Source organism: Perognathus longimembris, chromosome 28 (assembly GCF_023159225.1).
Source record: "Perognathus longimembris pacificus isolate PPM17 chromosome 28, ASM2315922v1, whole genome shotgun sequence".
NCBI classification, from domain to species: Eukaryota; Metazoa; Chordata; class Mammalia; order Rodentia; family Heteromyidae; genus Perognathus; species Perognathus longimembris.
Window position 1 is genome coordinate 101,519,342 of NC_063188.1, and position 15,794 is coordinate 101,535,135.

A 15,794-nucleotide genomic window follows, 5' to 3' on the forward strand; every position below is an offset into this window, starting at 1 on the left:
CATCCAGTATTGACAGTGATTCAATGATTAATGTGTCAGAATTAAAGGTTTTTTTGTGTTGTCATAAAGATGAAAGGAATTTGTATTGGTAAGAGATGCTTATCTATCCTGCTTAGTTAGGATAAGTATCATTTATACTGTTAGAACTCCCATGACTTTTGCATACAGTACTACAGTTGTGCTTTTAGTTTACATGAAGCCATTGTCCTTTTGTAATCTTTGTTTTTCCTCTTCCTATTTGGACAAGAATAATCTGACTTTAGTGTAGGTATAGTATGGAAAGAAAGACACCAGATTGCGTGATTTGGTAAGTATATTGAATGTATGCACACACCAGGAACTTAGGAGGCAGTGTGTGAAGAAGGGGCAAGTAGGGGGCTCTGGCTGGGATTATATGATCTGAACCCTAACTTGCACTCTGCCCTCTACCAAGCTACCACCTGCACCTTCTCCAGCTTGTCTCATCTCGACACCCCTCACCCTGAAGGCAGGGATGCTGAAAACAATATCTATCCCACAGAACTGTTGGGAGAATTAATAAGGTAGATGCTGGTATGTGTAACACACTTAGAGCAGTGTCTCCCTCTTGGCTTTGTTAGCCAGGGCTACAGAAGAGAAAGTGCATGTCCTCTATATTCACTATTTACCTTATCTTTTGCTTGCAGCATATGACTCCTATGATAGAAGGAACATGTAGAATATATATTTGTACTCATGTGGACACAATATTTAGTATACTTGCTATCAATTTAAGACTAACAGATGGAAGTCTCAAAAGTTGCTTGAAGATATTTTATAGAATACCAACTGCACTATATTTCATTAGAGAAAGTTTATAATTACTAATTTTGATGGCTATGGGAGTATTTCATCTGAAGTCTAATGCGTCAGACGTTTTAGTATAGATTCATGACAAATAAATAGTACTGGCTGGTTTGAGGTTTTCTTTCCCATCTTGTGGAATAATGTAAAGAAATCAGATGCAAACGACTGCAATTAGAAAATAAAATATGAAACTTGGAACAATGTACACAATTGATTTTTTTGCAAACTAATATTTTTAATTAAACTTGTTCATAGTGACTCTGTTCTGAAATTTATTTTTGAAAACAATGTGACTTGAGGGAAGAGGCTATGTTATCTGTTTTTTCTTTTTACCTGGTTTTGGTTGTTTGATCTGAATGGGCCCATTAAATTATATTCCAAACATGGAGTTGTCTTTCAACAGGTGGATTTGTCATTAACTTGTGCCAAAGAAGTCTTTCTGGTAGTAATTCAATTTTTTCAGGATGATCTCAAGTTGCCATGTTATATCGAATAGATGTTTCAGTACAAAGAAAAGTGTGTGTGTGTGTGTGTGTGTGTGTGTGTGTGTGTGTATGTATGTATATGTATGCAGGAACTGGGACATGAACTCCTAGGCCTTGTCCTCTCGTGCTTACCCCTCCCTTCAAACATCTTTTGTTGCTCATGTCTGGCATCCTACCTTTTAAGCCACACCTCTACTTCCAGTTCTTTGCTGGTTAATTGCATTTAAGTCTTGGTTTCCCTGCCTGAGCCACTAACAGCACTTGGCTCATCTTGCTCACTGTTGTTTGTTTTTTGTTGTTTATTTTTCTTTTTTGTGCTGGTACTGGGGCTAGAACTCAGTGTCTGTGTGTGAATCACTAGTCGTTCTGTCCATGGCTGCTCTTATCACTTGAGTCACTATTTCTGGCTCTTTGGTGGTTAATTGCAGGTAAAAGTCTCATGAATTTTCCTGACCAGGATAGATTTGAACCACAATCCTCTGATCTCAGCCTCTTGAGTAGCTAGGATTATAGGCATGAGCCGCAGGTGCCCAGCTCTTAATAATTTTTTTACTGTGTATTAATTGTACCAAAGGGTTTCAGCCTAGTATTTCAGATGTTTACTGTATTTTGATCAGAATAGCTCTCTAAAACTTTCTCTTTACCTGTCACATAGTTGTCATGTATTTCAACATTCATCTTCCATCTGTTTCTTTGCCAGTCCTGGGACTTGAACTCGGCCCTGGGCACTGTCCCTGAGCTTTTGTTCAAGGCTAGCACTCTACCACTTGAGCCATAGCACCACTTCCAGCCTTTTCTGTTTATAGAGTACTGAGGAATCAAACCCAGGGCTTCATGCATGCTAGGCAAGCACCCCCACTAAGCCACATTCCTAGTTCCAACCCTTCAACTTTCTTTTTCCCTCCCCACCCTGCAGCAATCTCAGAATAATGTAATATACCCAAAATTGAGCCATGTAAGTCATCACAACTGAATAACTGCTCCAGGTACCCACCCCATCCTGAACTCTGGTTCTTCTGCTTGATAGACAGGCTCTTACCACTGAGCCAGGCCTCCATACTGACTTTTACTGGTTATTTTTTCAGATAAAGTCTTGCTTCCTGAGAAGTCATGGCTTGCCTATGTTATACTTTCTGTTGTAGCTAGCTAAACAGACATGGACTACTGTGTCCAGCTCCTGATTGAGAAGTGTGTCTCTCCAACTCTGCCTGGAACCAGGATCCTCTCAATCTTAGCTTCCTAGTAAATAGATAGGATTAGGGCATGAGCCACCTAGGCCAGATTTCATCTTCATTTTTAACCATGGTCTTGCACCTCCAGAGTTAGGATAAAACCTCCAGGCTGGTCACCCTCCAGCAACGATAACCAAAGAAATGTGCAGCCTGGGGCTGTCAGTAGGGCAGGCTGTGTCTCATTGGTTATTATTGCCTAGAGGCTAGAGCTGACCCTGGAAAGATGACTTTTTAAAAAAAACTTTTTGTTTTGTTATTGCTGTTCTGCTGTGCTAAGGATTGGACTCTGGGCCTCATGCATGTCAGAAAAGTGCTTTTTATCATTGAGTTAACCCCCCAGCCCCTTCATGTTTTAAAAAGATGTGTGTGACAGGAATAAAAGGAGGTCCAATAGGAGTACCTCCCCTATCCTCTGACCCCACTCCTGAAGCAATACACTTACCAGTTGCTTTTGCACGTCTTTCCAGAGATTGCCCTTTTGCTGAGATGCCTAACTACATATTTTAGGCAGGAAAAGAGAGAGGAAGGGGAGCCTAGTTGGAAGGCCATCTTGCCTTTCCTTGATAGCTTTGCTGGAGTCTGTCCTGTATGATCGACCGCCTGTGATGAGATGAGCAAAGAGCCTGGAGGAGGGGTGCTCACTAAGCACTGCTAGTCAATAACTGGAACTTAATTGTGCTTGGAGGCTAGGTCTCATGACAGCTGCCCACGTGGCACTAGCCTGAGTGCCGCCCACCCGAGGGGACCTAGCCTGGAACTGTATCCAGAGCTGCAGGGATCAGTTTACCCATCCACACCCAGTGTGTAAACATGTACACACACTAACATGCGTGGGGCCACTGAGAAACCACACCCTACATCTATACATGCCATGAGTGTATGTATGCCCTGTGTTTTGGTGTGAGACTGCTGGGTGTGTATGTTGTGTGTGCTTGCTATGTATATGCATTGAAGAGTTGTGCAAGTTGCATGGGTGCACGGGGTTGGCATGTCCGTGCACTGTGTGTTTGATACTGTGTAAGGTCCTGTGTACTAATATACATAGTACAAATTATGCATATTACATGTGCACTCTATGCGCACAGCGCGGGAGAACTGAGGAGCGTCTCTGTCGGTATGAGAAGCCCTGTGCATATTTCACAGGTACTGTCTGCGCGCGCGCGCGCGCGTGCGTGTAGCGTGAGAACTAAAGCGCGTGCTGGTGCGCGAGGGTCCAGCGCAGCGTGCGGGACCTGTGTGAGAACCGCGCGCGCCGAGTGAAGGCGCTTGCGCATGCGGACACGCACGAGCCCAGTGCAGCGCGGAGGCTTGGGTAGTGCGCCTGTGCGGCCGGCGCATCCCGATGGAGCGCAGCGGCAGTTCTAGAGCGGGATCCCGGGCTGAAGGGGCTACTCGAGGCGCTCCGCTCTCCGGGAAATCAGCCGAGTCAGTCCCTGTGCGGACTTTGCCACCATCCAGTATCCGATCTGCAGGTAAAAACCTCCAAGTGCCCGGACGGCTTCGGACCCCCCGGGAGGAGGGCGGACTGCGCCTGGCCGCGGTCAGAAAGCCTGGGGAGGGGGGAGGGGGGAGGGGGGTGGCGCAGAGCTTAGATAAACGCCTTTGCCCTATTTGGGGGTCAACTGGGAACGAGGTCCTGAGGCCGCACCCTGTCTGCGGATGGTGAGGTTCCCTCCTAAGGTGGCTGGGTGAGTGGATGTCCTTGTGGGTGGTGTAGGGTGGGTAACAAGTGTGTTTGGGGGTGATGGTACTGGGGCCCACGCTTGGTGCCCAAGGAGCTTCTGGGCTGCTGGCCCTGTGTGGCTGGAGGTGGGGGTGGGGTGTGAGGTAGATGGGGTGGGTGGGTTCTCAGGTAGATGGGAGATGTGAGGTGGATTCAGGAGGGATCGGAGGTGGAAAGGGGGGATCTGAGGTGGAGGGAGCCAACTCGTGGGGGGTTGGCTGGGTTTGCGCGTTCGCCCTCTCCATGTCCTGGAAAATGCGCACGAACCCGAACTGCAGCCCCGGGGTGAAGGTGGCCCCGCGTGGCGCGGCTTCACGTCGTCGCAGGGGCTCCGAGGGGGAAGCCAGCCCGGCGTGTCCGACCCGAGCAGGGGGTGGGGGAAGCGGGCTCGGGGCCCAGGGGGAGGCCCTGCGGCCCGGATGCCAGAGCTGAGGGAGGTCTGCGGCTCAGGTGCCAGGCCTGAGCTGCGGCTTCCTGAAGCCCGCGTGGCCGCAGCTGGGAGCTGCTGGGAGCTGTTGGGGGGCTGATCTAGTCTTTTAGAGGCGCCGCGGGGAGATCGTGAGAACCTTGGGCAGAATTTGATGGGCGTCACGTCTACTGGTACTAATCTGTAAAGTGAATCCAAGTAGTGCAGAGGCGTAAGCAACGTACAAACTGATTTCGTGCTGTTTTTCCTGGCAGTACCTCATTTTTAAAAAACTAATAATGTGAGCTATTTTAGGACATGTTTTGTTTTTTTTAACCGCAGTCTAAATATCGACCAAGTCTTTCTATGATTGAGGGAATTACCATATAGCCAAATGGAAGCAGTTTTATGTGAAGTGGACCAAGGGGAAAAAAATAGAGAAAAAATTTGGGGCTGGGAGCCTAGCCCTAGCAACAGACCTTCTGCTTAACAAGCCCAAGTTCCTAGGTTCAATCCCAGTATGGCAAAAAACAGAATCTCAGAAGAATGGATCTTGAGCTTCCTGGTGCTAAGCCAGGCTTGGAAATGTTTTTAAAACATAGTACTTTTTATTGGGGGTGGGAGAGTATTTTCTGTTGGGCTTAAATCACTTGCAGTTTACGCGCACGTGCGTGTGCGTGTGTGTGTGTGTGTGTGTGTGTTGTGTAAGTGCAGATATGGAGGCTTGTGAAGTCTGGGCCTCCTGCTTGCCGGGCTCACTTGCTGGGCAGGCCTGCTGGATTTTTTCCAGCTCACATGTGGCTCCTTACTGCTTGAGCCACGCCTCCATTCCGGCATTTTGTTGGTTAATTGAAAATGGCAGCTCATGAACTTTTATGCTGGGGCTGGCTTTGCACCTCAATCTTACAAGTCTCAGCCTCCTGAGTAGGTAGGATTATGTCCCTGAGTCACCTGTGCCAATCTCAGTTTGCACTTTTATGATGTCTTTTATTCACTACAGAGCTTAATAAGTATCACAGGGTTATGATATAAATACCTTTTAAATGTGTACTTCTATTTTCATCCTTTTTGCTTGAGAAACTCTAAAGGCATCTGGTAGGTAAGAACCTAGAAATCCACCCAGTAGAAGTGAGCCTTCCTGGCAGAGTAGACCCTATAGAATAAAACATTGGAAAGACCATGAAACTGTAACCTCTCTGAATATCACCCTCATAATAGCAATAAAATAATTTTTTAAGAAACATTTAGAAGAAGAGGTTGTTTTGAGTTTGCATTTGTGGAAAAGTTAAAATATTTATATGTTTTATTGTACTAATGAGGGGTGAGATGGGGCTGTATAATTGGCTCCAGTTTATCTTGGATTTTAATTTATTTAAAGAAACTTAAGGGAAGCTTTGCTTCACTTTCTTTTTTGTTGGTTTTTTGTTTTGTTTTGTGACAGTCTTGCTATGTAGCTATAGCCTAGACTGGAAGACTTTAAACTGGTCCCGGCTAAGGGGGATTCTTAATTGTATTTTTATTATAAGACTCATTTACTCCCTGATATATGACTGTTAACAAAGGGAGACGGAGAGACAGTAGAGACCAAGTCTGTGAACACTGTATATGTGTTTGATACATTGTATATTGCATATGGGTCTACCTGACCTAGACAAGGGATGGAAAAACAGGTTGTAAGATATCACAAGAAATGTACACACTGCCCTACTATGTAACTGCACCCTCTTTGCACAACACCTTGTAAAAAAATTTATGTTCAATTAATAATAAAAAATATATATAAAAAAATAAAAAAAATAAAGTGAATGTTCAAGTCAAAAAAAAAAGACTCATTTAGTATACCATAATAAGGTTAATTTAAGGCCCTTTTCCTGTACTTGAAATTATAAATAATGGAAATACATGTTATGGGAAAGTTTCAAAGTGTTAAACTTCTTTGTGCATTAATGTTAGTGTGGTAAAACTGTAATGCTCGATTTAGCTGAAAGGTGGTACCATGGTGCATTCTTCAGTGGCTGATAGGGCCAGGTACTTAGCAACTGTCATCTTCAGAAAAATCTTGATTCCTGAGTTTTATTATAATCTAGTCTCAAGCTCACCCTAGATTTAATCCCTAGCACTGAAAAGAAAATATGTGTGTGTGTGTGTGAGTGTGTGTCTGTGTGTGTCTGTGTTTGTGATTTCTTAAAGCCATTTGACTCAAGGCTTTACCATTTCGAATTCATTCTTAACTGGATTTCTAGAGGATCCACCATTGTTCTGAGTGCTGAGGGGGCTGTAGAAGACAGAAAGGTGTGAGATGTTTAGGCTCTGTGGCAATGCCATGTCGTGTTAGTTGGCACATTTGGGAGACATGGGTGGATGAGTGGCTTCCCTGGGAGCTGTTGTAGAAGATAGCAAGGGAATAATTTTGGTTGGTTCCTCTAGCAACAGGTTTTGCCAGCATTGAAATACTGTGCCTTTTCTCATTATCTACTAACAGTTCTTTCTTTCATTACTTTTACTTCCCCCTGGAATAGAAATTACCTAATATGCAATTTTTCATTGTTCTTATGACATATACATCTCTTCCCAGAGGTTTTCGATGAACCACTGATGATTTAAAAGTATATTACTGGATGAGGAAGGGGATAACAGATATGGCAAGAAATGTATGTGTATTCACTACCTTAAGCATGTTACTGTAAACCCTATATGCATCATCTTGACAATAAAAAAAAAGTATATTATTGGGCCATTGGCTCATACCTGTAATCCTAGCTACTCAGCAGGCTCAAACCTGGTAGGTCCTGGTTCAAAACCTACCTTCAGAAGAAAGGTCCTCAAGATTCTATCTCCAGTTAACCACCCAAAAAGGCAGGCTGGAGATGTGGCTCAAGTGGTAGAGCTCCAATTAAGCAAGCAAACTGATCAAGCTTAAGGTCCTGAGTTCGAATTCTGGTACTGACAAAAATTAAATTAAGCTAAATTAAAAAGAATATCTTGTTGGGTTTGAAGGTAAGCCTCAGGGCTCTTGAGTTTTGATCCTAGTACCACCAAAATGTGTTTTATAATCTACATATATTTATTTATGTAGTCTCAGGAGTTTCTTTTACCACTGATTGCAAATTTTATCCCATTATGGTATGTTATGGATACAGGAAATTATTTCAGTTTTTTTTTCTCTGTTAAGATTTGTGTGTGTGCGTGTGTGTGTACGTGTATGTGCTAGTCCTAGGGTCTTAAACTGCCTGGACACTGCCCCCTGAGATTTTGTACACAAGGCTGGCACTCCACTCTACCACTTGAGCCACAGCTCCATTTCTGGCTTTTTTGGTGGTTAATTGGAGATCAGAGTCTCAGGGACATTGCTGCCTGGGCTAGTTTTGAACCACGATCCTCAGATCTCGACCTTCTGAATTGAGAAGATTATAGGCATGAGCCACAGGCACCTGGCAAGATTTACTTTTTTGACTTACAATGTGATCTGTTTTGCAGAAAGTTCAAGGGACTGCCAAGAAGAATGTATGTTCTGCTGCTGTTGGATAAAATACTTTACCTAAAGTCTGTGAAGTCCATTTGGTCAATGATGTTGTTTAGTTCTGAGATATCTTTGTTGATGATTATTTCTGTCTGCTTGGATCTAAGAAGCACATGTTCAGCTTGTGTGTGCATATTATATCTAATGTCCGTAAAGGATGAAAAAACAAGCTGAGAGCATGAGGCCCTGAGTTCTAACCCCAATATCAGCACAGAAGAAAAACTAATAAACAGCACAAAAAAGGGCTGGCAATGTGATTCATCAGTAGAGCACTTGTCTAACAAGCGTGAGGCCCTGAGTTCGAACTCTAGTACCACTAAAACAACATCAACAATCAAACCAGATTATCAGGAGAAAAATCACACTTAATTACATGTGCCTGCCCAGGAGTCTTCAAAATATGTGACCTGAAAAAGAAAAGGTCCAGGTGGTTGAAGTTGAAATAAAATCCTGAGCTACATGGGGCTGGGAATATAACCTAGTGGTAGAGTGCTTGCCTCGTATACATGAAGCCGTGGGTTCGATTCCTCAGCACCACATATATAGAAAAAGTGGGAAGTGGCGCTGTGGCTCCAGTGGTAGAGTGCTAGCCTTGAGCAAAAAGAAGCCAGGGACAGTGCTCAGGCCCTGAGTTCAAGCCTCAGGACTGGCAAAAAACCAAAACAAAACAAAATCCTGAGCTACAGAAAGGAATAAAGGATTGGGACTTCTGGCATTGTGGGGGTTGGTGAGGGGAGAAAATAGGGTGAATAAAGGGTTGGCTTGTTTTGCAAATAAGGTATCAAGTAATAAAAGTTGTCTGGAGCAGCCCACTTCTGGATATCAATACTTTAATCAATGTAAATTTCATATATATGTCTTCCACAGAATGACAGTTCTCCTGTAGTTTTTTTTTGGAGTGGCATATTCTGGTTTCCTACCATATTTTGAGGTGGTTACCTGAGCCCCAACACTGTCATTTTTACTGATAAACATGCACTAATACAGAGTACAGAGCTACACCCCAGTGATGTCATTTTGACATCTGACCTTCTTTTCCTCTACCTTCTCCAGGGGTTACAGAGGTTTTGTCTTTTTTTTGTGGTGGTCCAGGAGTTTGGGTTTTTTTTTTTTTTTTTTTGGCCAGTCCTGGGCCTTGGACTCAGGGCCTGAGCACTGTCCCTGGCTTCTTTTTGCTCAAGGCTAGCACTCTGCCACTTGAGCCACAGCGCCGCTTCTGGCCGTTTTCTGTATATGTGGTGCTGGGGAATCGAACCTAGGGCCTCGTGTATCCGAGGCAGGCACTCTTGCCACTAGGCTATATCCCCAGCCCCAGGAGTTTGAATTTAGGGCTTTTTATCCTGGAGTCAGCCTCCATCCCTTTTTAGATTATTTTGAGATAAGATCTCACTTTTTGCCTGGGGCCCTTACTTAGGCCATCATCCTTCTATTTTATGTATCCTGTTAAAAGCTAGGTTGACAAGTTTGCTTCACCACACAGCTTCTTTTATTGAGATGGATTCTCATCAACTTTTTTCCCCTAGACTGGTCTAGAACCATTATCTGCCTGATGTCAACCTCCCATTTAGCTGGGGTGACTAGATCTTACCACCACCCCAGAAATTGGTTGAGAAGAGGGTCTTGATTATTTTTTGCCTGAGCTGGTCTCTACTTGTGATCCTCCCAATCTCAGCCTCCTGAGTATTACAGGCATGAGACATCATGCTGGGTTTGTAGGGGTTCAATTTTTTTTTTTGGCCAGTCCTGGGACTTGAACTCTGGGCTTGCCTGGGTGCTGTCTCTGAGCTTCTTTTTGCCCAAAGCTAGCACTCTACCACTTGAGCTACAGCATCATTTCCAGCTTTTTCTGTGTATGTGGTACTGAGGAATGGAACCCAGGGCTTCATGCATGCAAGGCAAGCACTCTACCACCAAGCCCCATTCCCAGCCCGGGGTCAGATTTTTGTTTTAATAAAGAACAGTTCAGCTCAGTACTGTTGACTCACACACCTTTAATCCTAGCTTCTCAGGGGCTGAGAATTAAGGATGAAGGTTGGAAACCAGCCCTCGCTGAAAAATCAGAAAAGTGTGACCCTCTGATCCAATGAATCCTCAAGAAGTCTCTTCAGTTTAAGCCTGGATGCTGGCATGCACAAATAAACATCTTCTGCAGTGATTACATTAATTGTCTAGCCAAACAGCTTACAAGGTTGATTTGAATAAGCGAAAAATAGAGATGAATTTTAGAGCGACTTTGGTAAAGTAGTCCTTGTTGGGAGGATTTAATGCGATGTATGTGATAATACTGCCTAGTTGGCTTTGGGTTTGAAAACTCTAGCTTCTTAGGAAAAGAATTCTACCAGAAGAGGAGGTAATTGGTAACTCTACCAGAAGAGGAGAGGACATACCCTTGGGGCACTGCAGCTCAGGGAGGGATTTAAGATCTAAGGTGGCCCCTTAGGAAAATGGCCTTTATCATCCCATCCTCTGAGGCTCCTGGGCGTCTGGATTCCCCTACGTGTGCTTCTGAGGTCAGTTTGACCGAAAATCCTGATCTACTTTTCTGTTGGGAAATTCGTTTTCTTCTTGCTTAGGAATTTTCCTCCTTTTTATTTATTTTTCTTCTTTTATCTTTAGATAGTTCTACAAAGGAGTTGCCACTTAACAAAGCATTCTTACACGCCCCTCTCCTACTTACTCCTTCCCTCACTCTTTTTTGTTGTTTGGTCTTGTGGCTTGAACTCAGGGCCCAAGCACTGCCCCTGGCTTCTTTTTGCTCAAGGCTAGCACTCTGCCACTAGGCCAAATTCCCAGCCCCTTCTCCTCTTCTTATTATCTTTTTTTTCCAGTCCTGGGGCTTGAACTCAGGGCCTGGGCACTGTCCCTGAGCTTCTTTTGTTCAAAGCCAGCATTTTACCTCTTGAGCCACACCGCCACTTCTGGCTTTTTCTGTTTGTGTGGTACTGAGGAATTGAACCCAGGCCTTCATGCATGCTAGGCAAGCACTCTACCACTAAGCCACATTCCCAGCCCCTTTTTATTATCTAAGTGGTTGTACGAAGGAATTCCACTTAACATAGCAGTTTATGAATACAATATATCTTGGGTCATTGTCACCCCTTTCAACATTCTCACCCATCCTTCCCTCACGTGTTTTGTTAAACCATTTTAAAATTATTGTTATCTTCCCTCACTTCATAATTCTTTTTAAAAGCCTTGTGATTGTGAGGTTTAGGTTTTGATTTAAGCAAAACAAAACAGGTGTAAGTGAGCACCATAGATGGATAATAAATGCTTGTAATGGTGTCAACCTGAATGTAACCTTCCGCAGCAGTCTGTAGTGATATACACTACTGCACAGGTGTTCATTTTAATTTCCCAAATAACAGTGACTGCAGCAATTACATGGCAAACACTATGATAAACACTTATTATACATGATTTTACTCTCTAACAGCCCCTCTTCGTACTGTTTTTATCCTCACTCTAGAACCTACTATTCTTCACAAGTTTGCTCAGTTGAGCAGGTCTTCTGTTCCACTTGGACTGCCACAGCAGTCAACTAGGAGCTCAGCGGAGGTCAAAATGTCCAAGATGGCTTCTTCTTGGCCAGGTGTCTAACCACCGTCCAGTGGACACAGCTATGCTTCAAGAGGGAGGGAGTACACTTCCCAGTTTTCTGTTTTGGCGGCTGTGGGGCTTGAACTCAGGGCCTGGGCTCTGTCCCTGAGCTCCTTTACTCCAGGCTAGTACTCTACCACTTGGAGCCATAGTTCCGTTTCTGGTTTTCTGGTTGTTGGTTCATTGGCGATAAGAGTCTCATGGACTTTTCCTGCCTGGGCTGGCTTTGAACCACAATCCTCAGATCTCAGCCTCCTGACTAGCTAGGATTACAGGCATGAGCCACCCGCACCTGGCTGGCTCTTTTCTTAAATTTTTAGTTTTCATGTACATTTATTATAAACCAAAACCTAATTCTCTTAAGGTCTGAGCTTAAAGGTCCCAGAGTAACACTTTTAAAAAGTTGTTATTACAAACAGTACAAGAAATGTATCCAGTGCCTAATGTATGAAACTGTAACCTCTGTAATTCAGTTTGATAATAAAAGAAAGTTGTTATTATAGGGTGATGCACAGAGGAGTCACAGTTACATAAGTCAGGTAAAGAGTACATTTCTTTTTGGACAATGTCTCTCCTTCCCTTACCCTCTCCCAGTTTTTCTCTCCCATCTCCACCCACAACTTGTTTAGTTCATTTTCAACATAGAGTTCAGTGAGTACCAAAGTATCACATTTGCTACATTCAATGATCAAAGTGAGTCCTGAGATCAGCACAGATGCAAGGGAAGAGGAAATAGATTCCACCTCCTGATAGGAGTAGCACATACACCCACTGCAAAGGATTCCTGGCAAAGAGTTAGTGGTCTTTTCTTATCTACTGCAATGGATAAATAAATGGAAGTTAAGAAGGACCAGATAATTTGTTCTTGGGCACACAGTAAATGGCAAATCAGACTACACCTAGTGTGTTCTACCCTACATATAAGGGATTTTTTGGTGTATGTGTGTGTGTGTGTTTGCTTGAATTCAAGGCCTGCACTCTGTCCCTGAGATTTTTCTTGAGGCTAGCACTCTACCACTTGAGCCACAGCACCACTTCTGGCTTTTTCTGTGTATGTGGTACTGAGGAATCGAACGCAGGACTTCATGCATGCTAGGCAAGCACTCTACCACTAAGCCACATTCCTAGCCTGAGTTAGATTTTTTTTTTCTGGTATGTATATGCCAGTCTGGGGGCTTGAACTTGAGGCCTGGGCACTGTCCCTGCACATTTCTGCTCAAGGCTAGTGCTCTACCACATGAGAAACAGCTGTACTTCTGACTTTTTTGATAGTTAATTGGAGATAAGAGTCTTCTGTACTTTGCTGCCCAGCCTGGCTTTGAACCATGATCTAAGTGAACAAACAGTTGGATGGAATGGTCACTACTATTGATCAAGCATGGCATGAAACTGAGGTTTGTAAGTTCAGCTTGCGTTTCTTCTGCATAGATGAGGCTCATGGAAATGGAGAGGTGCTTTAATAAAATGATCTGGGCTGGGAATATGGCCTAGTGGCAAGAGTGCTTGCCTTGTATACATGAAGCCCTGGGTTCAATTCCCCAGCACCACATATACAGAAAACAGCCAGAAGTGGCGCTGTGGCTCAAGTGGCAGAGTGCTAGCCTTGAGCAAAAAGAAGCCAGGGACAGTGCTCAGGCCCTGAGTTTAAGTTCCAGGACTGGCCAAAAAAAAAAAAAAAAGATCTGCTGTACAGTTAGGCAGAACAGACCCGAATCTCAGGCCCTTGAAGGAAAAAAAGCTGCTTCAACTTTCCCTTGCATGGGCAACGGGAGTGTCTGGGGCTGGAATTACTGGAGTCCTCACACAGATTCCAGTCTTGGGGCCCTGGAAGACTGGAAATGAGGTAGGCTTGACTTCATGGCAATTGTTAAGCTGACATTGAGAGAAAACATGGTATAAAAAACTATGATACTGTAACTATGAGAGATTAGAGCCAGAGTAACCAGCTCTGATCTACCAGGTCCTTAGTTGAGGTCCTGTTGCAGAATCTAACCTGCAGAGTTGAGAGAGATGTAGTCATCTCCCCTCAGGGCCAGTGTCATGCCTTTCTAATGCCTTGTCACCTAAACTGCCTGCTGATTCTAATCTGCTGATGTCAACGGATACTCTAATTGGGGACCACACTGGTGGGCAATGCCCGTGTATTAGGGGCTGGTTCTGCCACCCTTGTTTTAAGGTTTAGTTAGCTAGCATTGTTACAGATGGTCTTACTAGGCAAGCTCAGTTACCCAGAATCCACTTCAGGGCCTGCAGGACAAATCCCTGCTAGGCCAGGTTCTCCCTGGAACAGTTAGTCCTCATCTTAAGACAGTGATTTCTTCAGTCTAATGTAGAGTCCAAATTGCTGTGGCAGATGTATTGTATTGGCTTGCTTCTCAGCTCCATTTTTCTGCCTGTATAGCCATGTCTTTGGTTTTTCTTTTCTCACTCTCTTTTCATATTATTTATTTCGGTTGTGTTTTGCATCAACAACTTTAATCCCTTCGGAAAGGATGGGGCCATAAATGCATACCTGAAATTAATAAACGCAGAGCATGGCATACCTTTGCCGCTGGAGTCTTTTCTCCAGGTGCCTGAAGCCCTTTATTAAGCCGTGCTCTATCCCTGTTTCAAAATAATGCTCTCACATGTGCCATTAACTTGAGATCACCATTAGAGTTTTCAATTGGGACAACCAGAATTTTTCTGCTGTGCTTATTTTTAAAACAACCTGTGCCTCAGTGAAATTGCTGCAGGTTCTCTTCCTTTAGCACTTAGCAGAGCATTTTTAGTATTCCACTGAAAGGGAGCAAACAGCCTCTGTGCAGGGAGCTAGTGTCATCTTTTAGCAGATTTTGATCTTTGTCTGCCTTATTAATTATACGTGCTCAGTTTTCCTGGGCACTATTCATGGGTGACAATTGGTGGTGAAATATGACAGTCAAACATGGAAGTGTTCCTGTACTTTGGTAATTTTCTCCCAATAGAGGTAAGTATTAAGAACCAAATATAACAGTGATTATTTTCATTAACTAGATAGCAAATATGATTTAGGCAAGTTTAGTTATGTCTTCAGACCAAAAAAAAAACCTTTCTAATTCTAATTATAGTTTTCTTAGTGCAAAATGTCCTGTTCTTCACCCCCCCTCACCCACTTAAATTTCCACTTCACTTGATTTTATTTTCACTAGTTATGAGTTTTTTATTTCCTAAAGAATAATGGCTTCTTATTAATGGTCCATTAATTTCTACATATCCCTAATCTTCTGGGTGAAATTAACTCTTTTTATAGAAAAACAAGGGAAAGAAATGGACTGTGCTACTATGCCTTGCTCAGCTTAGTTTCTCTGAGTTGTCTTGTATTTGGTTTCTCTCAGTTTCAACTGAACAGCCTGATGGGATTCAGTGGCTTCTACTGAAGAATGTCAGATATCCTTTGGGGGACCTAATTTTATCTTTATTCCTTAAAAGTTGAAGGATTCTTTCCTCTTGGGCAGGTAAAGATGGTTTCAGAGTGAGAGCTAATTATAATCAATTCAAGCAGACTGGACCATAAGATACAGTGCTGTCCAGTAGAACACTCCATGAAGAGGAACATGTTCTAGTTCCAAACTGTTCCTTGTGAGAGCCACTGGCTTCATGTGGCTGTGGAGAATGGACAAACTGAAATTTATTTGTGTGGATTTTTTTGTGCTGGTCTTGGGGCTTGAACTCCGGGCCCAGGCACTGTCCCTGAGCTTTTGTGCTCAAGGCTAGCGCTCTACCACTTTGAGCCACAGCGCCACTTCCAGTTTTCTGGTGGTTAATTGGAGATAAGAGTCTCATGGACTTTCCTTCTTGGGCTGGCTTGGAGTCACATCCTCAGATCTCAGCTTCCTGAGGAGCTAGAATTGCAAGCAGGAGCTACCAGCACCTGGCTTGGTATCTTTTTAAATTAAGAAACAACAACAACAACATTTTTAGCCCAGTGCTGGTAGCTCACACCTACAATCCCAGCTACTCTGGAAGCTGAGATCTGAGGATT

At 43.7% G+C, this 15,794-nt stretch overlaps 1 protein-coding gene across 2 annotated transcripts in view; it reads left to right on the forward strand.

Moving 5' to 3' along the window:
- The first annotated feature begins 3,808 nt into the window (after positions 1 to 3,808).
- The window catches only part of Map7d2 (MAP7 domain containing 2), an 87,394-nt gene continuing 75,408 nt past the window's right edge, over positions 3,809 to 15,794 (forward strand). For both annotated transcript variants that reach the window (XM_048335741.1, XM_048335740.1), the window contains exon 1: positions 3,809 to 4,014. In XM_048335741.1, the coding sequence (XP_048191698.1) occupies positions 3,885 to 4,014 (130 nt within the window). In that variant the 5' untranslated portion in view covers positions 3,809 to 3,884. The remainder of the gene's footprint in view (positions 4,015 to 15,794) is intronic.